Genomic DNA, 27,847 nt, shown 5'->3' with positions numbered 1-27,847 from the left:
AAAGAGAATTTCAGTGGGATGCTTTGTTCTCAGGTGTAGAGCAAACTTGTGCTGAAATTGAACCCATCATGCAGGGCATGGGAGGGTCCTCACAGCCGCTTCACACTGTAAAGATGCACAGGTATTGAGTCTTCTCCATGACCCCAGTAACAGGCAGAACCAATCAATTCAGGATTGTACGGATGGAGATGGACAGCACACATTGGCTCCACTCCAAGGCATGAGTTCGAAAAGCCTAAACAGTTACATATGTGGAATGCATAAAATGTGTATATTCTAAACAAAGAAGTTGGCCCTAAAATTACTTCACAATATTTCATAAAAGATACCAATCTGCAGGATGACACACATAATTCTCACTATGAATTAAGGCCCTAACAATATTGAACATTTTAAAATTAAGATGTTAACAGGATTCTCCTCTAAGTCTCGTTGCAATTAGTTTGGATTAGAAAAGTGAATTTAACTTTTGAGAATTCCCATTGGAGAGCATGGATAAAGCCAGAAAAGGTTCTAAAAGTGGAGTCACAGTAAAGTCAGCTGTCTGAACATCTCCTTAGGGCTGGCTTGGTGTCTTGGGCCGAGGTCAGTAATGCATGAGAGGCTTCAGAACAAAGGACCGTGTTTTCTCCTGTGCTTTGTCTTATGTCCCTGTGAGTACTCCAAGTGTCTTGTGTTGTCACTAAGTACTTGGAGAAGTACTTAGGAGACAGAAACTAATGTCATTATAATGAACGACTTCACTACCGAGTGAACATTTTAGCTTTGATGAAGAGGTAAATTTTAGCATTACAAGCTTCACACATCATATCGAGTTGGTTTCAGGTTCTCACAGAGGGACACTGTGCATATTCCAGTGGAATCAGTCAGTGTGTCCAAGTCTCTGCACTGACTTCTGTCATCCAGACACATTGGCCGGGCTCTCCTCATACAAAGATAGGAAGAATGGTCAGACCTCTCAATAGACCTGACACTCTACCATGTAGTACAGAATCCTTGATCTGGATAGAACATGTATGGCTGCTTAGAACACACAGTAAAAAGTCCATCTTATGAAGAGTATTTAATGTATTGAAAATAAACAGATTGTAATTGTGAATTCATACCAAAAGAATACGTTTCACAAGAAGGCGCTAGTTGCTAGTTTTCAGGAATGTGTTTTTGATAGAATATTGTATTACTCATAGGAGGCAGAAAACGTAAAGTGAATGATTTTGGACTCCCTCCTCTCTAGACTGTGAAGCTGACTTAGGAAAGCCAACTGTCGCCTGACACATGGGGTCTGTTGTAGTGGGTTTTTCTAGGATCTGTAAGATGTCAGTTGCTTTGTACCAGTCAGCTTCCTTAAGGCAGCCAGACCTTTTTGCTATAAATTGCTAGAGATGGCATAACCCCAACTGGGAGCCTGCAAGAAAGATGTTCAATCATTTTGGGTCCTTTGTAGTAAGTCCCAGAATCAGTTTATACATTGTTTTTACTATAGTAGCCTTAAATTGTTGGGTGTCTGTTCTTTTTATTTTTATTTTTCCTATAGCTCTGAGTACCCAGTGTTAATTTAACCTGCAACTTATACGTGGAAGTGTTTTAAATTAGGTTGAGAATGCAAGGGAAGGATCATCCATCCTGGTAGGTGACCAGACCACTGCACACCTTAACACTGAATCCTCACAGAAGCTGGCCACTAGTGTACTTTGGTGACTGTCCCTATTCAACAGGAGCTCATGACTTCCATAGTCATGATCACCTTTACCTCCTGACACCTCTTTAGCTCAGTTATAAAGGCAGAGACACCACGTCTCAGGAACATATATCACCTCCTTCTAGTCAGCAGGCCATCAGTGTGTGTGTGTGTGTGTGTGTGTGCACTTTGAAGTGGTTCCATAATGCTGATCAGCATGTAACAGGATGGGTCCTGCAAGCTTACGTTATCTAAGACAATAGGTAGTACTTTTTTAAAATGTGAACAATGGCAAGCTGAGCTGACAAAGGGGACAGTGATCAAGTCAGTGTGTCCTGGGAACTGGCTCCTCACCTCCTGTCTACTGGCTCAGAGTTTGTCAAGCCCTGAGTGTCAGCCGTTGTCATGCTGCTCTTTACAGTAGGCAGAGTCCACACCATGAGCTTAAACCTCCCAGCACCATGGGGTTTCTAACTACACCTCCCAATCCTTCCACAGAGCCTGGATTCCTTCTGAAAACATCCAGGATATCACGGTCAATGTTCACCGACTGCACGTGAAGCGCAGCATGGGCTGGAAGAAGGCCTGTGACGAGCTGGAACTGCATCAGCGCTTCCTCCGTGAAGGAAGGTTCTGGAAGTCTAAGAATGAGGACCGAGGTGAGGAAGAGGCAGAATCCAGTATCTCCTCCACCAGTAACGAGCAGGTGAGTCGCCGGTGTCGGTAAGAAGGCGCTGCTGATTCGGATTCTCCATGTACCCTCCTCACTGTCATAAACAGGTTTTGACATCTTCTTTCCCTTTCCTACAAACATCTGTAAAGTTCTCTGCACAAGTAACCAAACCAGTGCAAAGATGTGAGTGGGTAGAAGCAACCTGGAGCCTGACCCAGCTGGTGGGAGGAGAGTAAGTGCGCCGCTCGGCTCTGCGGGTCCGCTGGCTTTCACCACCAACCCACAGCAATAACGAAGCAAGGGGCTGCTGAGTGGATGGAAGGACTCCCTTCTCTCCTGCGCGTCCACTACAAGTATTTTCAACACAGAGGTATTTCCGTGTGTGCCAAGTAATAAGATATTACTTTTATAATGCCCACAGCTGAAGGTCACTCAAGAGCCAAGAGCAAAGAAAGGACGACGTAATCAGAGTGTGGAGCCCAAAAAGGAAGTAAGTTGCCCGCCTCACAGTGTCCAGGTGGCAATCGAAAGAGGAAAGAGTCTCAAAGTACGCTCAAGACAGTCAAGTAATATCCGTCAAGTTAAGGCCCAGTCTCCCGACTCCTGTCGTTGTGGACTGCTGCTCGACCAGCACGCCAGTGCACAGTCTCCGTCCCCAGTAAGCAGCCGGGGAGCAGAGGCCGGGGAGCGAGCAGGGCGCTGCTGCGTTCCCGAGAATCGTGTTTCATGGCATTGTGTAAAACAGCAGTTATCTGATAACCCAGTCATGCCAACGCTAAATCAAGGAGACCGTGGGCAAGCTTGCTTTTTCTGTATGAACGGAGCATGTTGTGAAGTTGTAAATCTAGACACATGCCAGACACATGCAATGAGGTGTGATTTAGGACTCTAGGAAATGACTAAAGTTGATAATGATTTTATAATTTACAAACCAAAAAGTTTACAAGTAAAATCCATCATGTTTATAGTGAAATTACAATGAAATTTTTGTTTAGAATTTTCTTAAGCTATTCTATAATTTTTCATTCACTGATTGGGGCTGGGGAGTGGTTATTTAATTGATAAAATATAACATGAGACCAGCTTAATTACCTGCTTGGTAACAGCAGTGTGTGTGCGTGCACACATGCGTGTGTGCATACACTGAGTTTTTCTATCTTAACTGAATCAGGGTGAGTTATATTACCCTGTTTTCCTTCTAAACACCTTAGGAACCCGAGCCAGAAACGGAAGCAGTGAGTTCCAGCCAGGAAATCCCCACAATGCCTCAGCCAATTGAGAGGGTGTCAGTGTCAACCCAGACCAAGAAGTTAAGTGCCTCTTCCCCACGAATGCTGCATCGAAGCACTCAGACGACGAGCGACGGCGTCTGTCAGAGCATGTGCCACGACAAGTACACCAAAATTTTTAATGACTTTAAAGACAGGATGAAGTCGGACCACAAGCGGGAAACAGAGAGAGTGGTCCGTGAAGCGCTGGAAAAGGTGGGGCTGTGCATTGCTGGGGGGCGGTGGAGAGTGCAAAGCTTCTCACAGGAGCGGCTGAGCCAGTATTCCTCATAGTTTACATTAGTAATACTTTCTTGCTAACAGCCTTTATGTGGACCAAAATAGTGGGCACAGAGCCTAATCCCAGCAGTGAGGCCTTGTCTATGTGTGGATCTGATCTGTCGCTGTCTTCATTTCAGTTGCGTTCTGAAATGGAAGAAGAAAAAAGACAGGCCGTGAACAAAGCTGTGGCCAGCCTGCAGGGCGACATGGACAGAAAGGGTAAGCAGCTGAAGGAGAAGTGCAAGGAAGAGTTTGTAGAGGAGATCAAGAAGCTAGCGGCGCAGCACAAGCAGCTCATTTCCCAGACCAAGAAGAAGCAGTGGGTGAGTACACCGTCCCCGCTGCTCCTGGGAACACGACCATACCTGCAGTGGTGAGGGCAGCTCGCTCACACGCACGCGCACACGCACAATCACACACGCATGGCCCCCAGAAGTAACCATAACCACAGAGCACTCAGAGCATGCCCTGGAGCCCCTCATAGGCAGGGCACTGCGAGTGCAGTCACCAGCATCTTCCCCAGCAGTGCAGATACTGCTGTGTGAGGGCTCAAGCTCCACTTGGCCGAGTAGTGACGACTGTAGTGACATCTGTAGTGTCCAAGCTGAAACCTGGTGGCTGCCTCCCAACAGGACATTCCAGTTATGGTAGCTTACAGAAATTGCTTCCTCTTGCTTATAGTAAGTGTATGTCATTGGTTGGCAAGTCCCCTCCCTTCAGGACGACTTGGAAGTGTCACCAAGTCCTGTTTCTAAGCCTTTCTTCCCCTTGGGACAGAGCCCTGGGCTACTTTCTCAGCCCCACAGTCCTGTAGGAGCTACCTTGTGGACAATTGTCCCTTGAGCTCCTAACCTGGCTTCAATTTAGATGGTATTCCATATAGCATTTCATGATAATTCTTCCTTTTACCCAACTTCTATTATTAAGATTATGTAAACATATATAAGGTTTTCATGAAGTATATGATAAGAAAAAGTATTATAAAGACTTAGCAAGAGCAACAAGGGCAGGTGGGCACACCCACAGAAGCCTGTGAGGACGCGTGCTGGGAGGGGCTGCTGCCTGAGGAGACAGGTGTCACAGATGGGCCTAGGTGTCAGAAGGCTCAGACACCATGTTGATGACACTAGATATGTTGAGCACATGACTCTAAGGTCACTAGGAGACAGGAGTGCAGTGAGACAGGCGTTTGAAGACTTCTGACACTGAATGTTGACTGAGGTTGCATGAGAGGTGGGGTTGTCCTAAATCAGGATCCAAACCCCAGCTTTCTGCTCTGAATGTTGTCTCCCACCACGGTAAGGACTCACAGGGGGACAGGAAGGAACACACACAGATGTTGAGTGTCAGATGAGAACTGAGGAGTGAAAAGCATGCTGGGAAAGCTGGGTCCCCAGAGCATCTGCAAGAAAAGGGATGAAGGCAGGGCTGTCAGGGAGACCAGGAGATGAACTAAGCTTAGTCTGTAGCCTCAGCCCAAGATTACAATTCCAACCCGAGTGGCTAACCTGTGCTCACTCTACTCCCAGCCAGCGAGTGGTAGGGCAGAAGCTGCCATTGTTGATGTGACAAAAATCACAAAACTCAAAATATTAATTTTGACAAAAACAAACATTGCAACCAAGAGGAAAAGTGGAAGGTTGCACTTTACCAGCCAGTGAAAGAGAATGTTCTGGGTTCTGCTTTGGGACTCTAGGTCACCATCATCATTTTGCAAGTCTGTCAGCCCGCTGTAGAGGACTGCTGTAGTCTCGTGGGTTAGGAGCACAGCCTGGTTGCTCTGGCTTTGCTGCTCATCCTCCCTGCAGACCTCTACAGTGGTGCAGCCACCAGCTCTGCCTGCTTAAAACTCAAGCATGAACTTTCCCCTCATTTCTTCTCCCATGTCTAACAGTCTGGCCTCAATACTAGCCACCTTTGACCCCGCTGACCCTGGTAGAATAGTGAGGAAAAGGTCTCTCTAGGTCTGGGTGTGGCTGTACAGTATTGTGATTCCCTAACACATAGGAGCCCAGCACTTCATCCAGAGCACCCACACAGCAAATGAATGTCCATGTGAGGTAGGGATGGAGATGAGAGTGCTAGGTGTCAATCATGTACATGCAGTAGAGGGATGGGATGTTGGAGGATAGAACTGTTAGGGACTCAGGAATGTGAGGGAAGCACGGCAGGAGGGCAGGGACAGCTGACACTGGAGCTGACGGAATGAATGAGCCTGTGAGACCCGGGCTGATGCAGTGCTGGGAAGACACCTGAGGTCTGATGGCGTGAGATACTCCAGTGTGAATGCCCCTGTGGGCTGGTCTGAGCCAGAGAGCTTTGCAAGCCTTAGAAGCATAGCGGGTCCTGGGCTGTTGATGCTGGCCTCCCTCACATGTGCCCCCTGCCCCCTGCCCTGCAGTGCTACAACTGTGAGGAGGAGGCCATGTACCACTGCTGCTGGAACACGTCCTACTGCTCCATCAAGTGCCAGCAGGAGCACTGGCACGCAGAGCACAAGCGCACCTGCCGCCGGAAGAGATGAGCCTGCCGCCACCCTCACACGCAGCGGTTTTTGTTCCCAAGAAGCCAAAATTGTTTAGAATTTGCTTCCCATTTTGCACCAGCCTTTAAACACTTTTCGTGGTGAAATTTTGCACAGTAGTTTAAATCTTTTGTTAATGCTCCTCCGGCATTTTTCGGGGGCTGAAGTAACATCAATGGAGGGTACTACTCTAAATAAATCTAATTGCGGATTTGTTGCATTTTCAGCAAATTTTAAAACATTTTTAGGTTTTACAGAAATTTTAACCTTTAAACAACAAATCTTAAAAAAACAACGACAGGTGAATAAGAGAGAGTCTAACAGAGACAGAACGGAGCTGAATGTAAGAGCGGATGCTTCAGAACAGACTACCTGGCCGTGACCTTGCTGAGCTGGTTTTGGGCAGCTTGCTTACTGCCTACAGGCCTTGCCTGGGGCTGTGCTGGCGGCATGTGATTGAATATAGGGAACAGGGTTCACACAGCAGGGCTAGCCCTGCGGATTTTTTCTTAAATATTTCCCAATTGTGTTTTCATTATTTCTTTTCAATATATAACTTTTATAACAAATTATTAGCTTTGATCTTGTAGTTTAAAATTGCAGGGAAACTGGGGTAATCTTTTACTGAGCTGGATCTTAGAGAAAAATGAATATTTAAATTTTAAAGTTTGCACATTTCATCTTTGTCCTGACATGAGTGCTTGTAACAAAATCAGCAGCAAAAACAAAAATCAAAAGCCAAAAACTACCTGTACTCAGAACACGGAATTACAGCTGAGGCATACGAGTTTATAACTGAGTCCCCTCCCACCTTCCCTCCCCAGTGCCACCCTAACCCACCCTGTGTCTCCTACTCAGAGGGAGAGAGCACTTGCGTGTCACACACTGCTACTAACAAATCCCTGACTGTACACAGTGAGAATGCATGCTCCGTTCCTTGTATTAAAGATGCCGTGATTTGTACAAAGTCCGTATTCTGCGGGGTGTCTGCTTAAGCAGCGTTACTGGTAGGAATGGATCGATAGTTGAATAACATTTTTTATACATAGATATATAAAAGACAACCAGGAAAATTAAATTTCTTTAAAACTATCTCACCAATTGTTTTTTTTTCTCCTCCAAGACTCATCACAGACCGAACCAAATTCCTACTTTATCCTTTAGTTATTTTTTGAGGTTAGAGAAATAATTTGTAAATATTTATTTAGACCTTTGATATTTATTAAAGCAATTACTCAAAACAGAAGTGAAAGAGTCGGGAGAAAAGCCTTTAAGACAGTTTTCCCCGGTTCATCAGGGTCACTCTAAAGATGAAAGGAAGGAGCCGTCTGTGAGGCCTCCTCCACGCAGTGCCGGTGCTACTGCAGACGGCGTAACTACTGCCACACACGCGCACGGGGCGAGCTCTTTTGTAAAACCAACCGTAGCCCAGGAGCTCCCTCGGGTTATACAGGAACTGCAATAGCTTACAGGCACCACCGCCCCCTCCTCGCTGCCGTGTACCATCACTGCTGCTGCGCTGCCCGAACAAGGACACTTGACGGTCTTTGATTGTTTTCAGACGTTGATCCACCCCTGTGAGAGCAAGTTATTGTGGGAATATTTTTGGTGTAAAATCATTCCAGAGTATGTACTATTTACCTGATAGCTGCATGAACGTGAGGTCCCTGTTACTTTGGCTTCTTGTCTCTGTCGACACGGCTGCACATTTCCAAGTAACTACAGTGTGAAAACTGTGTGTTTTAAAAAAAAACAACAAAAAAAAAATTAAAAAAAGAGATTGTGGCCTGGTTTTGTAAAAGTTTTAGGTAAAATTACAATTGATTGTTTTAGGACTCATTAAATTTTTCTGCAATCCTAAAGCTCTATCAAGGTGTTGAGTGTCCCGCTCTGCACACTGTAAGTACCATTGTGGCTGTCCAGTTCTATGATGCCCTCTGGCATTTTGTAAGCTGCTCTGACTAGCAATATATAGATTTCATTTACTGTGTTAACATTGGTTAATAAATGTATTTAAAAAACCCAACAACTCTTGTCAGTAAGCTGCTTCAGCTCAGTGTCTGCTGCCAGACACAACACAGCTACAGAAAAGCTTGGTCGAGAGCGGGAGTTGCTCATGATGATAGTGAAGCCATGTCGGGAGCTGGGTAAGAGCACTGACTGCTCTGGCAGATGGCCCCTCACAAGCATCTGTCACTCCAGTCCCAGGGAAGCCAGTGTCTTCTTCAGACCTCTGTGGACTCCAGGCACACACATGGTGCACACCGCTATGCAGGCAACACAATTCACACACATAAAAATACAAAAAAAAAAAAAAAAAAAAAGGAAAATGCAAGTTTATCAGGTGCAGTTCTTCACTTCAACATTTATACTGGATTCCATGGGTCACTTCTCAGAAAGAAGAGGGCGAGATCATGTACTTAGGGCTGCTCTTGATGGACTCTGAGCAGCCAGGGCCAGCTTGCTCTCATTGGGTGGCAGATGCTGCTGTTTTACCAGTCTCCGGCCTTCACGCCAACGTCAGCCCGTCTTCATGTAGCTCTGCGTGCTTTCAGCACTGCCGTCTAGTAGTGAGATCACAGTTGGGATGAGATGGTTTCCTCTCCAACTTCCAACTGTCATCACAAAAGATTCTGTTCATGTTGTCTTTGTCACTAAGCAACAAGCTCACCTGTGCTAAACTAAAACACAAGCAAACACCTCATACCCTGGACACCCACCCCAAGTCTGGACTTAACAGTTGTGTTCAGAAAGGTTTTCAACTGAGAAAGCCTTAACTAACAAGTATGAGTCCATAACAGTGCGGACAAAGTGACAGTCTCGAAGCCCAGGCCAGAGCTGAGTCAGTGAGGGCCGTGTGCCTGGAAACAGAGAAACAGCTCACATCTCACAATACTTTCAAACCTGCACAGGACCCTGCACAGAAGTGGACTCCACAGGGAAATGGCTGCATTCTAATACATTAGAAGGAAGTCTTTTAGTCCAGCCACCGATACCCTGGTCTGGCAATCAAGACCAGGAAAGTATAGACAGGTCAATTGAAAGTGATTTAATAATGAACCTGGATGTGCTTGACTGGTGAGTCACAGAACTCAGTCTCAAATTCATATTGGCTTAACTGCAAACTCCATTTTTTAAATGTATCTGCTGTGCTAGACTCTAAAGTTTAAAGACCATCTGAAAGTTGTCAACAAGTTCAACATCCTGAATGATACCCGTCACCTCAGCTGGCTTCTCCACTCCCTCCACACCCCTCACTGACTATGAAGGTGCGGCAAGCAGCTCTACCTGTGTCTTCACCCAGGCTCTGACTTAGAGGAGCACCAACCGAGTGTCAGGAGGCCTTATTCATGCACTGTTAGGTCCTACACCTCAGTACAGGCATCCTTAACACATTCCCAAGTGCTGCCACTCTGAGGACCACAGATGTATTACCAGGGAAATAAGTGTTGAGCCAAATGCCTGTGCAAGACAAACTGCGTAAAATTCTATAGGTGCCTCATGCCAAGAATTACCTTGTCCTTCATGTTAAGAATTATTGACCTAATCAAATTAGTGAAACATTATTATGTAGAGAGACAAATAGACTTACTGTAATTAAGTTCAAAGTGTTCATACCTACGCAGCTCACCCAGGCACTGCAGATGTCAGGATCCATGGAGTGGGCCTGCAGCTTGGGAGGCTGGAAAGTCATTTGCTTGTGAGCTTCCAGGTAGTATGGCGTGAGCTGACCAGAGACCATCACTCTTGAGAGACAAGTTTTGAGGCTGTGAAAACTCAGACAGTGAGTGTTACTACATTGAACTCCATAAAGCAAAAATGCTGTGACAGGGACATAGAATGCTACAGAACTATAAAATTCTACAGAACTATACATTTCTTAGTAGGCATATTGAAAAAAAAAAAGCACAACCAGGTAAGGTTAATGTTGTGTCTCATCAAACATTTGTAAATAATATAAAATTACAATTATTATGTGTGAGACAGGGTCTCACAGATTCAAGACTGGCCACAAACTATGTGACCTTGAATTTCTGATCATATGTGGTTCTGGGCATGGAAGCCAGGGCTTTCTGCATGGCAGGCAAGCTTTCTACCTGTGGAGATATACCCTCAATTCTAATTATGGTTGAGGCCATTTGCATCCTTAGTGTGTACCAAGCTTTCAAAATCTAGTCTTTTATTACTTCCCCCATGTCTCCACTGAAACTAGCTGCATTGTTCCTAGTGCCCAATGACTTTCTTGTCATACTTGTCCTGACTTACTGTGGCCTTCAACAGCAAACACATTTTAGAATGCTTGGGAGCTGCAGAAAACAAAACAAAACAAAACAAAACTTTTGATGGAGTTTGAGCCTCTTTAAGGATATTGTAGTCTCAAACTTGAGAGCCTGGAAATTGTCTGGTCATCACATTCAAAAGAAAAGTGAGACCCTCAACCGAAATCCTGTAATGTGACAAGCATTAACCTTGAGCGGACAGGCAAGGCAAAATTGTACCTGCATCCTCTAAGGCTAAGACAGACCCACAGGGAGAAGAGCATACATGCCCTGTGAGTAGGGCCTCACTGAAATCCCAACACTCAAAGAACCAGCAAGACCCAAGCAGGATGTGGGACAACAGGTGAGTGTGGAAAGGGCTGTTGATGTTGACGGGAGCTGGCAGAAGATGAGAGCTTTGGGGAAAAGACCAAGATCAAGACCTCATGCAGTTTTGGCTGTTCCCCTGACAAGGAATGTTTCTTCTTGGGGTGGGGGCAGCTGTCATTCAAGGGAGGTTCATTCTCCTGATTTTAAGAGGAAAAAGGTGATAGGACATTCTACCAGCTCTCATGCACAAGTAGAGCATTTCAGACTGTATTTCACCACCCTTCTGGGATCTGGTAAGTCAAGCAATCCAGAGGAAGACCAATGCTGTGACCCAAGGGGGGGGGGGGGGGAATAGAGAGAATTCTGCTTGGCAGGAGTCAGGGATGGCAGTTACTAGTGAACGGGCCAGAATCCCAGTCATGCAAAATAAATAAGATCCAGAGACCCACAGCAACACTGTGCGGCTCCTGAAAGTGTGTGAATCTCACACCGGTCCTTACCTGTATAGAGAAGACTAAAACCAAGGAAAAAAGATAACAGAATGAATGCAAAAGCCCTCACAAATACACCTCACACTGAGAGACCAGATCACACCCACTAGGACTGCTGTTCCCAGCAACACCTTTACCTGCAGCCTCACCCAGAGACTCCTGGAGTGGAGGAAACCTCAGGTATGTTTGACTTCTATGTCCTGTATCTTCCTCTACATAGCAACATAGTCACTTCTGGTTGCTGTGAGAAAATGTCTGGCAACTTAAGGAAGGAAGAGTTTATTTCTGGCTCACCATTCAGGGTTTCAGTCCATCACAACACAGGGAGGCATAGTGGCAGAGATGGGAGGCTTCCTGGCATGCATCTGCAGCTGGAGAGCAGAGAGACATGAATGATGGTGCCCAGCTCACCTCCTCTATTTAGTCAAAGACCAATGCCTGTCAGATGGTTCCACCCGCATTCTAGGTGGATCATCCCTTCTTTCTTTAAATAGCCTCTCAAGCAATGTACTAAGTCCAGTAAACAATGAAGCTTAGCCATCACATACACACCTAGGATAAACATCCAACAAATATCAGACCTACTTTAGCAATCTACTGTGCTGACTGTCTGTGACTGTGGTATGCTCAACCACCCCGTCATCAGAGAATTGACAGTGCCTAAATGAGGAGATGGACAGAAGACAGATACTGTGAGAGAGCAAGAGGATGTCAGCAGGACCATTAGGCCTTGATGCCAGGTCACTGCAGGGAATTAAAAGCATGGGAACCAAAAACCACAGAAGGACAACTTATAGACAAAAAACAGACTTTAAGCAGGACTTGTCAAGGATATAAGCCAAAGTCCTCGCCCACCTAGAGTAAACAAATATAAAATGAGGGTTTGGAATATGGCTCAGTTGGCAAAGTGCTTCCTGTGATAGTTTAAAAACTGGCTTAATCTCCAGAAGCCATGTACAAAGGCCAGATGTGGTATTGTACATTTGTAATTCTAGTACTGGGATTGTAGAGACAGGTGGATCCTGGCAGCTTTCTGGCCATAGAGCCTTATCTATTAGGCAAAATCCCGCCATGGGAAAACCCTGTTTTGAGAGAGAGAGAGAGAGAGAGAGAGAGAGAGAGAGAGAGAGAGAGAGAGAGAGAAGGGGAGAGGAGAGGAGAGGAGAGGAGAGGAGAGGAGAGGAGAGGAGAGGAGAGGAGAGGAGAGGAGAGGAGAGGAGAGGAGAGGAGAAGAGAAGAGAAGAGAAGAGAAGAGAAGAGAAGAGAAGAGAAGAGAAGAGAAGAGAAGAGAAGAGAAGAGAAGAGAAGAGAAGAGAAGAGAAGAGAAATCAGGTAGTCATTTCAGGAAAGTTTAGTTACTTAAGATACTCCATACAGTATGGGCACATGGTTCAGCCACTTTCTGGGTATGCATACTTTGAGAGAAAGGAAAGCACAGGTATCAAAACTATGTGCACATGTTCACAGCAGTGTTGCTCATCACAGTCACAAGAGTGTGTCCCAGAAGCCAATCAAAATGCAGTGTGCACATTCTGCAATGGGCCAAAAGGAAGCACTGCATCATGGATGAACACCAGGAACATTCTGCTTAGAAAAGAGACAGTCACAATAATTTACATGTTGCATGGTTCCAGTTTTAGGACATTTCCAGAATAAGCAAATCTGTTAAAAAAAAAGTGGGGGTAGGGTTAAGGGGTGGTTATAGGATGAGACTAGAGTGGGCTACTATAAGTGCCAGAGAAAAGAGCCTCTCCTCCTGTAGTGAGTGGCAATTGCTCTGAAACAGGGTGGTGGTGATGGTTACTTTCCTTAAAATGTACAAAAAAGCCATTTCAGTTCAGGTTTTATATGGCTGTGCTATATGATTTATTTCAATAAAGCTATTTAAAAGCATTCCTGATCATGACTGTAAAGTTTACAACTTTCTATTAAAAAAAAATTGTTCTGTGGGTATCTGTCCAAGCAGAAAAGAGTATTCAGGCTAAGCCTGTTCCATGGTGGCTCCTTGGTCACGTTGCAGTGCACACAGGATAGATGTTTAAAGGCACTTCTATGACAATATAGAACAAATGGTTCACCAGTTTCATTTCACTGAATATATTGTAAGTCAGCTTCTGTGGTGCCTTGTCTGAGAGCAGAGACAACCACCATTGATGTACCAAGCATCCAGTGTTGATACTTTAGACATGACTTTAGCCCTTGAATACACACTAGCCTGATTAACACTAGGAAGGAAGTGATGGGGGTAAGGAAAAGCAGAGATTTGGAGATGTGCAGCATTCTGTTTTAAGCACTGTGCTTGCCTATCATGAGGGATACCTGTATTCAATCACCAGCACTCAAAAACCACACATGCTGGTGCTCCTGTAACGCTAGCAGTGGGGAGATGGAGGCAGGGAGATTGGAAATTAAAGATTACCCTAAACTCTATAGTCGGAACCACACGAGACCTTGAGTTTCAAATGTTGACATTTGAAAAAGCAAAATGAAAACACTGATATCAAAACAGGACTTAAGGATGTGTCTGAGTAAAGTTTCAAGCAGCAGCAAGAAGTGGAGAGAAACATTCCCAGCATCATACACAGGGGACTCAGTTTTCCAGGTAATAGATCCTGGAACACTAGAGATGCAAAGGCATCAGTGACAACTGAGACAAACGTGCAGAGTGAACATTTAGCCAGGGTCTTACCTAGTTCAGTGATAGAGAACAAGATGTGTAACTCTGAGACTCTCAAAGCTACCAAGAACAGAATTCCAAAATCAAATTATAGTTGAAATAAGTCTGTCATTGGGCAATAATCAATACATCCAGAGAATTTGCCTTTGTCTAGGCCATAGCACTCTCTTTCTATAATTCGCAGTCTGGAGTAGCTCAAAGACAGTAAGAGGCAAGGTGCAGGACCACAGCAGTCCTTATTCACCCTTTTAAACGTCAGTCTCCTGTCTGAGAGATGGCTCAGCTGGTAAGAGCACACATTGCTCTTGCAGAGGACCTGAGCTTGGTCCCCAGTGCCCACAACAGGTGACTTAAAACCACCTATAACTCTGTTGGCCTCTGCAGCCCCTACACACACACACACACACACACACACACACACGCCCAATGAGCTGAGCTTGACTCCTAAAGCCCACATAAAGATGGAAGGAGAGAGCTGAGTCCATAGTTATCCTGTGACCTCCTCATGCCTATCATGGTAGAGACATGCATACACACTAAAAATAATGAGAAATTAAACAAAAATTAAAGCTAGACAGACATTCTACCACAAATGGCACCATCCCCAGCACTGCAAAAAAAAAAAAAAAAAAAAAAAAAAAAGTAAAAGAAAAAAATCCATTTGTTCTATTTCCTGTGACGTTTGAGGGGTGTGAAGCTACTTGAAATATAACTTGACACAATGTTATTTAAACAGACAAACATCCTTATAATAGTAAAAACGTAAATTAAGAGTACCAATAGCATGAAAAAATGCTTTGGGGGGGTGTTGGTACTTTTTTTTTTTTTTAAAGCAATTGGTGTAGATGAAAAGGTAATACCTGTCAGAATGACAGATGTGCTTATTATTTATTATTTTTGATCTCATGTTGGAAATCCATTGAACACGTGCATACAACACAGGAAATGAATATGATATAATATAAAGTAGGATATGGCTTCCCCACTCAGGCCACATCAACTGTCTGATACTTTCCCCAAGCTACAGCCTGCATGCATCCCACAAGATTTGCAGTAACCGACTATACATACAGGTGAGAATTTCACCCAAATACCCATGCCAGCTGGAACACCCAGAGAGCCCAGCTGACTTGGGACCTACCTGCCCCACCAAGCTCTACCTTTCTTCTGGTCCTTTCTTTATCCATGGTGATCTGATACCCTCCCCATACCCTACATGTAACCTGTCTGCCTCCCATGAGGTTTGCAGTAACTAGAGACACAGAAGGCCTGCTCTAACAAGAGACACAGGAGGCCCGCCCTAAACAGAGACAACACTGCCTGCCTCCAAGGAGGCAGGCTCCAGTCAGAGACACTCAGGCCAGTTAACACCAGAGATAACCAGATGGCAAGATGCAAATGCAAGAACCGAATGCAATTTGGTACCATCAGAACCCAGTTTCCCACTATAGCAAGCCTGAGATACCCTAACACACCTGAAAAGCAAGATAATGACCTAAAATCCCATCTCATGAAGATGATAGAGGCCTTTAAGAAGAATATAAATAACTCCCTTAAAGAAATACAGGAAAATACAATCAAGCAGGTGAAAGAATTGAACAAAATGGTCCAAGAACTAAAGATGGAAATAGAAACAATAAAGAAAACACAAATGGAGGCAAACCTGGAGATAGAAAACTTAGGAAAGAGATCAGCAGCTACAGATGCAAGCATCACCAACAGAATACAAGAGATAGAATCTCAGACATAGAAGATACCATAGAAAATATTGACACAAAGGAAATACAAACTGTAGAAAGCTCCTAACCTAGAATATTCAGGAAATTCGGGACACAAAAATATCAAACTTAAGAATCATAGGAATAGAAGAGGGTGAAGAATCCCAACTCAAAGGGCCAAAAATCATCTTCAACAAAATCATAGGAAAAAAACTTCCCTAACCTAAAAAAAGAGATGGCCACAAATATACAGGAAGACTATAGAATACCAAATAGATTGGATCAGAAAAGAAAATCCTCTTGTCACATGTCGATCAAAACACTAAACACACAGAAGAAAGAAAGAATATTAAAAGCAGTAAGGGGAAAAGCTAAGTAACACATAAAGGCAGATCTATTAGAATTACAGCAGACTTCTTAACAGAGACTCTTAAAGCCAGAAGATCCTGGGCAGATGCCATCCAGACTCAAAGAGAACAGAAATGCCAGACCAGGATACTATACCCAGAAAAATTCTCAATCACCACAGATGAAGAAACCAAGATATTTAATGACAAGACCAAATTTAAACAATATCTTTTTACTAATCCAGCCCTACAGAGGATACTAGAAAAAACTCCCAACACAAAGAGGGTAACTACAATAATGAAAGAAAAAAAAAAAACCCACACACAAGAAACATTTCACAACAAACCCAAAAGAGAATCACATACACATAATACCACCTCCAGTAATAAAAATAACAGGAACTAACAATCATCTGTTTTTAATAAATTTCAACATTAGTGGACTCAATTCACCATTAAAAAGACCCAGGCTACCAGACTGGGTAGGTAAACAGGATCCAGCGTTTTGCTGCATACAAGGAACACACCTCAGTGACAAAGACAGACACCACCTTACAGTAAGAGGCTGGAAAAAAATTCCCAAGCAAATGGTCCCAAGAAACAAGCTGTAGTTACCATTCTAATATCCATTAAAATAGACTTTCATCCAAAATTTATCAAGGGAGATGGGCAAGGACATTTCATATTCAAAGAAAAAAATCCACCAAGAGGAAGTCTCAATCCTAAACTCTATGCCCCAAATGCAAGAGGACCCAGAGTTGAAACTTTACTAAAGCTCAAAACACACATTGAACCTCACACAGTAATAGTGGAAGACTTCAACACCCCATTTTCACCAATGGACAGATCATTGAAACAGAAACTAAACAGAGACACAGAGAAACGAACAGAAGTTATGAACCAAATGATTTAACAGATATCTATAAAACATTTCACTCCAAAACAAGAGAATATATCTTCTCAGCACCTCATGGAATCTTCTCCAAAAATGACCTTATAATGGACACAAAACAAGCCTCAGCAGATACAAGAAGATAGAGACAATCAGCTCACCATGGACTGAGGTTGAACTTCAAAAACAACAGAAAGCTCACATACTCATGGAAACTGAACAACTCTCTGCTTAGTGATAACTTGGTCAGGGAAGAAATAAAGAAAGAAATCAAAGACTTTATAGAATTCAATGACAATGAAGACATATCATACCCGAACTTTTGGGACACAATGAAAATTGGGGAAAATTCATAGCACTAAATGCCTTCATAAAGAAATTGGAGAGATCCCATACAAGCAACTTAACAGCACACCTGAAAGCTCTAGAACAGAAAGAACCAAATACACCCAAGAAGAGTAAACAGCAGGAAACAGTCAAACTCAGGGCTGGAATCAACTAGTTAAGAAACAAAGAGAACTATACAAAGGATACAAAGAATCAACAAAACCAAGAACTGGTTCTTTGAGAAAAATCAACAAGATAAATAAACCCTTAGCCAAACTAACTAAAGGGCACAGAGACAGTATCCAAATAAACAAAATCAGAAATGAAAAGGAATACATAATAAAAACTGAGGAAATTTTAAAAAATTACCAGAACCTACTACAAAAACCTATACTCTACAATAAATAAATAAATAAATAAATAAATAAATAAATAAATAAATAAAACAAAAAAAACTAGATGAAATGGATGATCTTCTAGACAGATACTACATACCAAAGTTAAATCAAGATCAGGTAAATTATCTAAACAGTCTCATAACCCCTAAGGAAATAGAAATAGTCATTAAAAACCTCCCAACAAGAGAGAGAGAGAGACAGAGACAGAGACAGAGAGACAAAGACAGAGACACCAGAGTCAGATGGGTTTAGTGCAGAATTCTACCAAACCTTCAAAAAAGAGCTAATACCAATACTTCACAAACTGTTCCACAAAATAGAAACAGAAGGAACATGACCTAATTCATTCTATGAAGCCATAATTATTCTGCTACCTAAAGCACACAAAGACCCAACAAAGAAAGTGAACTTCAGACTATTTTCACTTATGAATACTGATGCAAAAATACTCAATAAAGTTCTTGCAAAACAAATCCAAGAGCACATCAAAACCATCATTCTCCATGATCAAGTAGTCATCAGGTGACAGCACATGCTGGCAAGATGTGGAGAAAGAGGAACACTCATCCATTGGTGGTAGGACCTTAGATGAAATGCCAAACATTGAGAAGAGTCTACCTCCAGTAGATACGGCCTCAAGTGGAAGGAGAGGTTTACTAACCCACAGTCAAAACTTCTGACTCAGAATTGTACTTATCTAAAAGAACTGCAGGGGCAAAAGTGGAGAAGAGACTTAAAGAAAGGCAGTCCAATGACTGGCCCAACTTGAGAAGGCCTGACTGGTGCTATGATGTATGTACAGACAGGAGTGTAGCATAGCTGTCCTTTGAGAGGCCCTACCAGCAGCTGATTGAGATAGATGCAGATACTTACACCCAACCATTGGACTGAAGTCGGGGATCGCCATGGTTGAACTAGAGGAAAGATGGAAGAAGCTGAAGGGAAGGGTGTCCCCATAGGAAGACCAGCAGTCTCAACTAACCCAGACCCCTGGGAACTCCCAGAGACTGAGCCACCAAGCAGGCAGCATACCCAGGCTGCTCCAAGGCACTGACAAATATCTAGCAGAGGACTGTCTGGTGTGGCCTCAGTGAGACAGGATGTGCTTAATCCTTGAGAGACTTGATGCTCCAGGGAAGGGGGATGCCTGGTAGGGGTGGGGGCACCCTCTTGAAGGCAAAGGGGAGGAAGAGTAGGATGAGGAACTGTGGGAGGGGGGACTGAGGAAGCAATGACTGCAATGTAAATAAATAATTAAAAAATAAATAAAAGTAGGATGTTTAAAATTGTAGGCTGCCTAAGAAGACTTTGTGCCACGAATAGGGACTATGAAGCATCCAGACAATATTACATCATTTTACTTGTGGTACCAGAGCATCAAGTACAGGGCCTCATGTGTGCTAGGCCAGTGATCTACCAAGATAAGCCATAAAGAAACCAAGGTACAAAATGGAGTGCATGATCCATTGTTGGGTTAAGAGGAGGGATGGTAAGGATCTAGTTCTATAGTCAGTTTGAATTCACTAACACTGAAAAGGCACATCAAAGCTAATATAAATGGTTAACCAAAACAAAACCTTCTCAGTGACTGTTTCAGAAATTCCACTTTTGAACCAATTTGAACCAACTGAATGACTCAATTCCTATTTAAAATTTTATTCTTTGTACAAAGTGATTTGCCTTTCCCCTAACAGCCCACATGTAAATTTTGAGCTGTTGACTACCAAGTAATGGAGATACATTTCTGTTACCCTCTTTTTTCAAGTGTATCATTTTTAAGAGGTCCCTACACAGATACACTAATGATTTGTTTGTCCCAAGTTCACCTTTGATCCAGATGCAAGACTTAGTGGCCTTGGTGTTTGTGAACCCTCAGCAGCTACACAGAGGAGTCCCTAAGGAGAAAACCAACACCATGAATCTGAGACAAGACTACCTGACCACAGGGGTGACACTAAACAGTGAACTGATGGGCTGTCTTGTTCCCCCTTCCTATATAACTTCCTGATTGAAGACAACTTGAAAGAGGGATCCTTTGGGTGATCAGTATGGATTACCAAGCAGTCTGAGGTCATGTGCTCTTGGAATCCCCACCTTTGCCTCTACTGAGGGACTTTAAGACACAGTAAGGATTCTGTTATCCAACTGTCCTTTGGTCTTTATTGATAGAATGCCAAGGAGCCATTGAAACAGAGTAGAGGCTGAGGATTTGTGTCCTTAAGGCAAAAATCCATGTGTCTTTATAGACAACCTGGAACAAAGATGGGCTGTCTCCAGATCGCTCTGTCACATCTAAGGGACTATTTTTGTAGAAACCCATACCTAAGTCATCGTTTACAAAACAGAACAAACCTTTTGGATCCTAATGCCTGAATACTTGATGTAAACTTTAGATGTGTCTGATGGAAGGTTTAATCATCCACATTGCAGAGGATCACAGGAGCCTTCAAATTGCTTCTCAACAGCACCACTTCTAAACTATGGTGTGGGGAAAGAAAACCGACAGTCTTGGGGATCTCTTGTTTTCGGGGAAACTTGAGGTCTGGGTTATTATCCTTTCTATGCTACAGCCCTGCACTTCTACATGAAGAAACAAGGGCTATCTGCAGAAAAGGGGACCTAGTGCTGCTGTACTTGTCTCTACTAATCAGGAGGTGCCTACCAACCCCCCAAGGCCACCTTTCACTCACTTGTAAACCTAAGCTTAGCCAGGCCCCACACCATTCAAAGGGGGTCTTCAGGTATACTCTACATTAACCTGAAGAAACAAAAATGTTATGTCCTTGGGGTTGGGGACATGGCTTTCGAGGAAAGCACAAGGAACAACATTAAATCCACAAAACCTATATACAGAGTCAGGCACAGCCAGGTGTACTTTTGTAATCTCTGGGCAGGCAGGGCCAGGAGGATCCCAAAAGATACTCTGATTAAAAAATAAGGTGGAGAATGACTGGGCAAGACCACCAACATCAACCTCTGGCCCCACAAAACTGAACAAACACATCCACACATAGCCACAGGGGCACACACAAATGTTACATTTTTTCAGTTCACCCCTGTGCCCTCTGGGGTTTTCTATCAGGAGCCCAGTTTCCTCATTGCTTCAAATATTTTAACTGAAACTCTTCAGGGCTAGGGCTTTATGAACAGCATTTTCTGAGCTGTTCCAGAAACCATAATTAAAAAGGACCAAGTCTTGGACAACTTCCTTTAGCAGGCCCAGATGGAAACTCAGAAGTACATTCAGTGGACCTAGAGCTAATATTTTTTTCATTTATTTTTATTTTTTTTGCACAGGGTCTCAAGTAGCACAGGTTAGCCTTGAACTTACGAAGTAGCCAAGGATGACCTTGAGCTTCTGCTCTGTTGCACCCCAAGTGTCTGGCCTATAGGAAGGCACCCCGAGTGTCTGACCTATAGGAAGGCACCCCGAGTGTCTGGCCTATAGGAAGGCACCCCGAGTATCTGGCCTATAGGTAGGCACCCTGAGTATCTGGCCTATAGGAAGGCACCCCAAGTGTCTAGCCTATAGAAAGGCACCCCGAGTGTCTAGCCTATAGGAAGGCACCAATATGCCTGGTTTAAGAGCATTTTATAATGAACACTGGACAAGAAAACATAAGTTGGGTACATTGAGATCATACTAGTTATAGAGAAGTGATCATGGAGTACCAGAATGTGGAGGCTTCACACAGAGATGCAGGTCACAGGACAGCACCCTTGTTCCCATATTCCTTGGAGTCTTGTGGACATTTAAGTCACAATTCCAGTTTACCATCAGGAATCATCAAAATTCCTTGGCCACAGCTGCCTTCACTTATAATCAGTACCTCTGGTCATTAAAATTGGGGTATTTTAGAATTCCTTCAGATCAATAGTAAGAGGTCAAGGGAGTGAACCAGCAGCTTCATACTCACATTTTATTAGATGAATTCGGAGAATCCTGCGTGTTGTGGGGAAAGAGGACAGATCTTCCCCAGAAAGTAATCTGCTTCCTGTTGTAGAAATGAATACACTTTGAAGCTGGACAGAGACTGGAAATAGACAAACTGAGACTTCCCTCATTGCTCACAGCCTGGTCTCCAGGCTGTGGATGCTTCATCCAACATCCTCAGCAACAGTCAGCATGCATGGGGAGTGGAGTTTAAGTGTGTGTTGACTGACATCCAAAAAAAAAGACAGAACTTGAATTAAACATTTTGATTTCCTTCCTTTCCTTTCATACTTTACCACTCCATGGTCATTGGATGACTCCTCCTGAGAGGTAGCTAACTGGATACACATAGCAGACATGCAGGTGAGAGGATCTTTCTCTCCTATCTTAGCCATGGAGCCAGGCATCCTGGGGTATGTTATCTACTTACCTCTTCATTCTTAGACTGCCTCTTGGATAAACCCTGGCCAAGCAGGCGCCATTTCACCAAGTTCACACAAGGCGTTCACCATCAAGCCTGACTCCTTTATATTTCTACTGTTTCTAGTTGGAAAGCCAGCACTTGGTGAAATTGATCTAGCCATCGTCTGGCAGAGGTCAGATACGAGGCCAGTTAAGTCTTATTTCAAGGAAAGGACCCAAGACAGAGTGTACTGGGAAACAGAGTCCAGATATGACACAAGTCCTCAATCCAGTCAGGTGACTTGGCCTTGCCAACCATGGAATGAAATCATTATAGTAAAATACCAGCCTGCACAAACATTGGCGCCACACCAAACCATTTGTTGAAGGAAACAAAAATACTGGTTGTATGTTACTTGGTTTTGTTCACATAATCAACCCAAAAGATTAAAAATCAGTGAGTCAGCCACTGAGTGGACCTACCAGCCTTGGTGTGAATGTGCCTTTGCCCCAGGGAAATGAGAATGTGACATCTCCAGAGGTTTTAATAATGCAAAGATAACCCAAGGACTATGGAAGAGGTCATAAACGATTCCACCAACACATTCTAGCATAAGATAGAAAACAATACTAATGAAGGGAAGGGTCAGGAGGTCTACTTACAGATGAAGCAAGTTACAGTGGCCATCAAACCCAGGTGGAGGCTGAGGGATACTACTTTCATCCCAGAACATCTCCCATAAAAACTTTACCGACAGTTTCTATGTAGGTGGACAGACCGTTGGCTCTCAGCATACTGAGATGTCACAGGGGGTTCTTAAGACAGAACAACTGATCAATAAGCACAGTGCTGGGACTGTAACGTTGTCCTAGAGGGCACAGAGTGTGCAGAACACCACACTAAAAGAGCTGCATGTGCACATGTCCATACATACACATGAGTGCATATGCTAGATCTGAAGCGGCCTCCATAGGCACAGCTCTCATGGTTGCCTGGTTTCTACTTGTCCAGTTATCAGGGTTGTCATCTGAGAAACCTGGGTCTCTGTAAAAGCACCCTTTCTTGCAAGATTCTGTTTCTCCTTGATACTGCCAGATAGGTCTCATACCTTTTGCATACTTCAAGAAGCATGAGCATTTGTCACCTCAGATGTAACCAGGGCATAGGCAAGTCAAACTCCAACATAAAGGCTTAAGCTAACCTGGTGCTCTGCAGAGATGCACTTTAGTTCCAATCCTGTAAACTAGTTATGACTTCTGTGTGGAAGCCAGCCGTTAAACTTAGCTATCAGCCTTCAGGAGATAACCATGTTGACGTGTGCACACAGGGTCTCTCTTCTCAAAGGTTAGGCTAGCAGGTGAACCCCAGGAATCCTGCCTCGGCTTCCTCAGTGCTTAGAAGCACGTGTCACCTTACCCATCTTTAACATTATGGTTTCTGTACATGCCGTGTACAGGGGAGTATAATGGGTGCCTGTAGAGGTTAGAGAACAACTTTGTATAGTTAGCTCTCTCCTGCTACTCACATGTAAGTTCCAGGGACTGAACTCAGGTTGCCAGACTGTGTGGCAACTACGTGACCAGCTACGCAGTGTCCCTATGCTCATGCAGACCTTTTTTATCACCACCAGGCTAAAGATCAGGTAACTAGTCAAGACTTTCCCAAGACAAAATTGTTAAGGCCCCTAGGACTTTAAACAAACAAACAAACAAACAAATAGAACTTTTGCTTATTAAACAAGCAATGACAGTTTGAATGGGAAAGAATAGGCAACTGGTGGCAGTGGTCTGTCCAGACGTGCAACGTTCCCTGTGACACAGCAAATCAAAGGGCTCACACACAGGACATCTGCTTACTCTGTTCCAAACGGTTACCAACCTGTACACTTGCAGCGAAATGGGAACAAATATATCCAGATATATTTAAAAGAATTAAAAAAATAATTTCACAAAAACATTTGTTGTCATGGGAACTGCTGTTAACTAGAAAAGCCTACATCAAGATTTGCACATCACTCAGAGCAGGGTCACTGTACTAAGTTATGCAGAAGTCATGTAAACAGAATCAGACACATTTCCCAGCAGGAGTCACCTCCTTCCTGACAGGGAAGTGGTCCAGCCCAGACATTTCCCCAGGGTATCAATTAAGAAACTGCTATTTTCAGAGCAACAAAAATAAAAGCTTTTATTTGTTCATTTGAATATAAAACAGGCGTTATCACAGATGTACAAAGCGTACTGGTGGTTGAACATACAAGAAGGTTGCTGTCCTTTGCACATAAAAATTTTGTTTGAAACTGTGATTGGTTGAGTACATGAGTTTTCTCTAACCAGTCACCACACTCTGAAATAACGCTGCTAACATTCAACTGATAAAGGGACCGTCCCCTTGGGTAAAGTGTCAAGCAGGGTTAAATATATATAATAAACAAGCACCATGAGGAATCTGCTCCTGTTTGATTAGGTCTGTGTCTCAATGTTCATTGTGTACCCTCTTTTTGTGCAAGTTGATTACACGGTTTTGGCTGACTCCAAAAGCACATGGTCACAAGACAAACATTTTTCTTTTTAAAAAACATTCTCATGAATGATTTATCTACAGTACGGTTTCTAATACACAACGATCCTTCTTTATTGCTGAAACTGGTGGTACTTAAGTGTCTTCTTCCCTTTTTCTTGCACAACTAAGCTTCCAACCGAGTCCACCAACTCTTTGAAACCTAAAGCGTCACGTGACAGATGGCAGGGTACAGAAGAGACCGGCTGGGATGGGCTTTGCCCCTGTGCTGCAGCCTTCGCCCTCCTTGGGTGTGAAGTTGATATGGTGAAAAGTTAAGAGTAGGTTCTGAGTGACATCTAAATTTGCTTTGCTTCCTCACATTAGCCAGATGGAAGATTTCCTGCACACTGTAATCATGTTTACCAATCAGTCTACTATCTGAAACATTAAACCAAGTTCCCTGGGGGGGGGGGAGGTATGGGGGTGCAAATGCATGTATCAAGAAAATTCTTTCTGTATGTGGCAGGGATTTCCCCCCCTGGGGAAGCTGCAAACTGTAGGAATGTGTATTTGAAACATGCAGAAACATATAGCAATGAGCAAACAATATTTGAAAAATTAAGTGATTTATGGAGATGAATAATGCTTTACACATGTAAATTTTCAAAAGAAATGTACCACTTAAATTAATAACAAACCAAAACAAATGAGCCTTGGATCTCGGAAGTCATAGAAAACGCTCTTTTAGCAAAGGGCTTACTGTTGGCAGCTGTAACTAAGGCAGACAAAGACCTCGCCCATAAAGCAATCAGGAACCTCATTTTTGCCGAATAACAATTTTAGGTTTCTCTCATACTAGGAGCCACTGAAGCCATACTGTGGCAATTACAAAATAAACATTGTCTTGTATTGTTGATATCTTCTCCTTGGTTGGATACAGACAAGGATACAGTGGCTAACCTGTGCACATGAAAATATAGGCACATGGGACCAGGGATCAGTTCCCCAACGGCTAGTACAAGGATGATGCTGGCAGAACTCCTTGCTGTTTTAAGTCCCTGGACTAGTGCCTACTCTCATGGCCAAGCTAGGGAGTTCCCAAGATTGGAGGATCAGAGTTGGCTGGGTCTACACAGTCGAGAAGACATCACATATAGCTAGCTTTTCCCTCAAAGGCGTTCTGGTCATTTATCTGCTCAGATTGGCCACTGGCAGTGGTAAATTAGTGACACAAATGTGGTACAAATGACCACAGGGTGTCATTCTCTTCATATCAAGGGACAACAACAACAAAAATTATAAAATGTGACACAAAAATGCTAAAATAAAATTGACACTATGCAACAAATTCTTGCAGCTGAGAAAACAGTGCTGTTTGCCAACCTGGAGCCCCTCAATGTCACTGGCACATGCTGGCAGGAAAGCATTCACTGTCGTCCTCACAGCAAAGGAAAAAATAGTGCATGTTAGCATTGAATCCCTTCACCCTCTCAGAGACAGCGGTGACTCCACTTGCTGGTCTTGGGTCTAAGACAGGGTTCCTGGCGATCTGCGATTGCTCGGAAACAGCCAAGTGTGTGTGGATACAGTGGAGGGCGCACCATGCAAGTGACAAGTTCTGCAGTTAAACTTTAAAATCTCCTTTGTTCATTAGTGAATTTATATTTCATATATATATATTTGTTGTGATACTATCCACGCAAGATAATACAACACTTTTTTTATATTAGCAAACATTACAAGACTTTAATATTCTTGAATGTTTTTTCTCTTTTATACTTCTAAAGAGATCAAAATAAATTAAACATTTTGTACATAATTACATATCGAGGAAGTTAACTTATTTTTATCTTTTTAGTTTAGTACAAAGATATCTGCAAGATAGTTGCCGAAATACCTTATTTATAATCACTTCTCCTTCTATGTTAACTTCAAAGGCCATGAACTGGCCTCTGTTTCTTCAGCGTGTCTCTGACAAAGCAAGCTGCTAAAATCTAATTGGAAGGTGCTACCTGGAAGGTTCTCGTACCTCAATAAACTCTCCTAGAAGGGTGAGATCTAGGGATGGCTTAAATTAGTAACAGATCCATGTCAGTAAGATCCCATGACACATTAAAACAGAAAAAACAATTCCTTGTCACACTACATAAATTGTTTAAAAGAACCCATTTGAAGGGTAGACTATTTTTTTTTAATTGCTATTTCGGCTTAACAAAATACCACATTTACGAAGAGAACACTTCTTATCCAATAATTAAAAAAAGAAAAAAGAAAGAAAAAAGGAAGGAAAGAAAGTTCTTAAAATGATCTTATCCAGCAAACTGAAGGCAGTGATCCAAAGTCCTTCTGAGCAAAATCCAGCATAAATTCACATTTCATCTCCATGCCAGGGTGATTGCTCCTAGAAGTACTACCCCAAACCCCACCGCATCAGGCTCCTCCTTTGAGTGTGGCCCGAGTGTCTGCATGTCTCTGTGGACACTGAGAAGGAAAAAAAAGAAAGAAAAATGGTCACGTCCGTCCGTAGAAAAGTCTGTGGAAGTCAAAGCGATGAGACTACATGTTATAGGCCACGTAGATGGGGTCCAGCTGGTCTGCCAAGAACCCGTCTCGCAAGTGCATCCGCTGTTTCTCTCCCCGGGAGTTGATGGGGATGACCCCGATGTCCACCACGACCACTACTCCTACAATCAGGTAATGCTCTTCCAGGACCACATTGGTTACCAAGGGAACCAAGTCCAAGGCTTCCTGCTCTGAGCCATCAAGTTCAACCACAACCACTAACAGGTTTGTCCAGGTAAAGACAGCACTAGAAGACAGAGAAGAAAGCCACCATTACTGGGGGAGTCTTTTATGCAATGCTAACACTTTGTTTCTATTCAGATCTACCTGAGATATCCCACCCATCTTCTCAGACTGGCACATCCCCCTCTGAGCTGGGTCAGCATACAGCTTTCCTGGCAACAACATACCTTTCCAGATTTTCTCCTGGCTTTTTTTCATGGTGGCTCCTGTGTGGTATATGTGGCGTTTTCTGGATTCTGCTTCCACGACACATTTCTGCGCCCCTGCTCCCTGGGAGGGGTGTCTGGATTCTAGTTCTGCTACTTTATAGCTGCCTGGGATGGGGTCCCCCACCATTTTCAT

General features: G+C 43.4%; 2 protein-coding genes and 1 long non-coding RNA gene across 35 annotated transcripts in view; 1 reads left to right on the top strand and 2 right to left on the bottom strand.

Annotated features, from left to right (window-relative positions):
- The window catches only part of Zmynd11 (zinc finger, MYND domain containing 11), an 81,179-nt gene extending 72,728 nt beyond the window's left edge, over positions 1-8,451 (top strand). For 10 of the 27 annotated variants that reach the window (NM_001347474.1, NM_144516.4, NM_001199141.2 and 7 more), the window contains 5 exons: positions 2,177-2,384; positions 2,773-2,841; positions 3,563-3,835; positions 4,039-4,224; positions 6,303-8,451. In NM_001347474.1, the coding sequence (NP_001334403.1) occupies positions 2,177-2,384; positions 2,773-2,841; positions 3,563-3,835; positions 4,039-4,224; positions 6,303-6,425 (859 nt within the window). In that variant the 3' untranslated portion in view covers positions 6,426-8,451. Of the gene's footprint in view, positions 1-2,176; positions 2,385-2,772; positions 3,010-3,562; positions 3,836-4,038; positions 4,225-6,302 lie in introns of all 27 variants that reach the window. The other 17 variants (XM_006516498.3, XM_006516493.3, XM_017315567.2 and 14 more) reach the window with 4 other exon arrangements.
- Gm36423 lies at positions 3,746-18,756 on the bottom strand. 4 transcript variants are annotated; one of them, XR_873120.3, is made up of 4 exons: positions 18,738-18,756; positions 10,044-11,876; positions 8,067-8,158; positions 3,746-4,045 (listed from the first exon to the last, which is right to left on the bottom strand). It is a non-coding gene; the product is annotated as a predicted gene, 36423 (long non-coding RNA). The 4 variants fall into 4 exon arrangements; XR_873121.3 differs by lacking the exon at positions 18,738-18,756 and having other exon boundaries at positions 10,044-10,192; positions 11,800-12,586; XR_382041.4 differs by lacking the exons at positions 10,044-11,876; positions 18,738-18,756 and adding an exon at positions 8,922-9,999.
- A 5,602-nt stretch (positions 18,757-24,358) lies between these two features.
- Positions 24,359-27,847, bottom strand: part of Dip2c (disco interacting protein 2 homolog C) — a 392,422-nt gene continuing 388,933 nt past the window's right edge. For all 4 annotated transcript variants that reach the window (XM_006516473.2, XM_006516474.3, XM_006516475.4 and 1 more), the window contains one exon: positions 24,359-27,509. In XM_006516473.2, coding sequence (XP_006516536.1) covers positions 27,257-27,509 — 253 coding nt within the window. In that variant the 3' untranslated portion in view covers positions 24,359-27,256. The remainder of the gene's footprint in view (positions 27,510-27,847) is intronic.

This window comes from Mus musculus, chromosome 13, assembly GCF_000001635.26.
Source record: "Mus musculus strain C57BL/6J chromosome 13, GRCm38.p6 C57BL/6J".
Lineage (NCBI taxonomy): Eukaryota > Metazoa > Chordata > Mammalia > Rodentia > Muridae > Mus > Mus musculus.
Note: the sequence above shows the minus strand (reverse complement) of the source record. Positions and strands in the feature narration are given on the sequence as shown.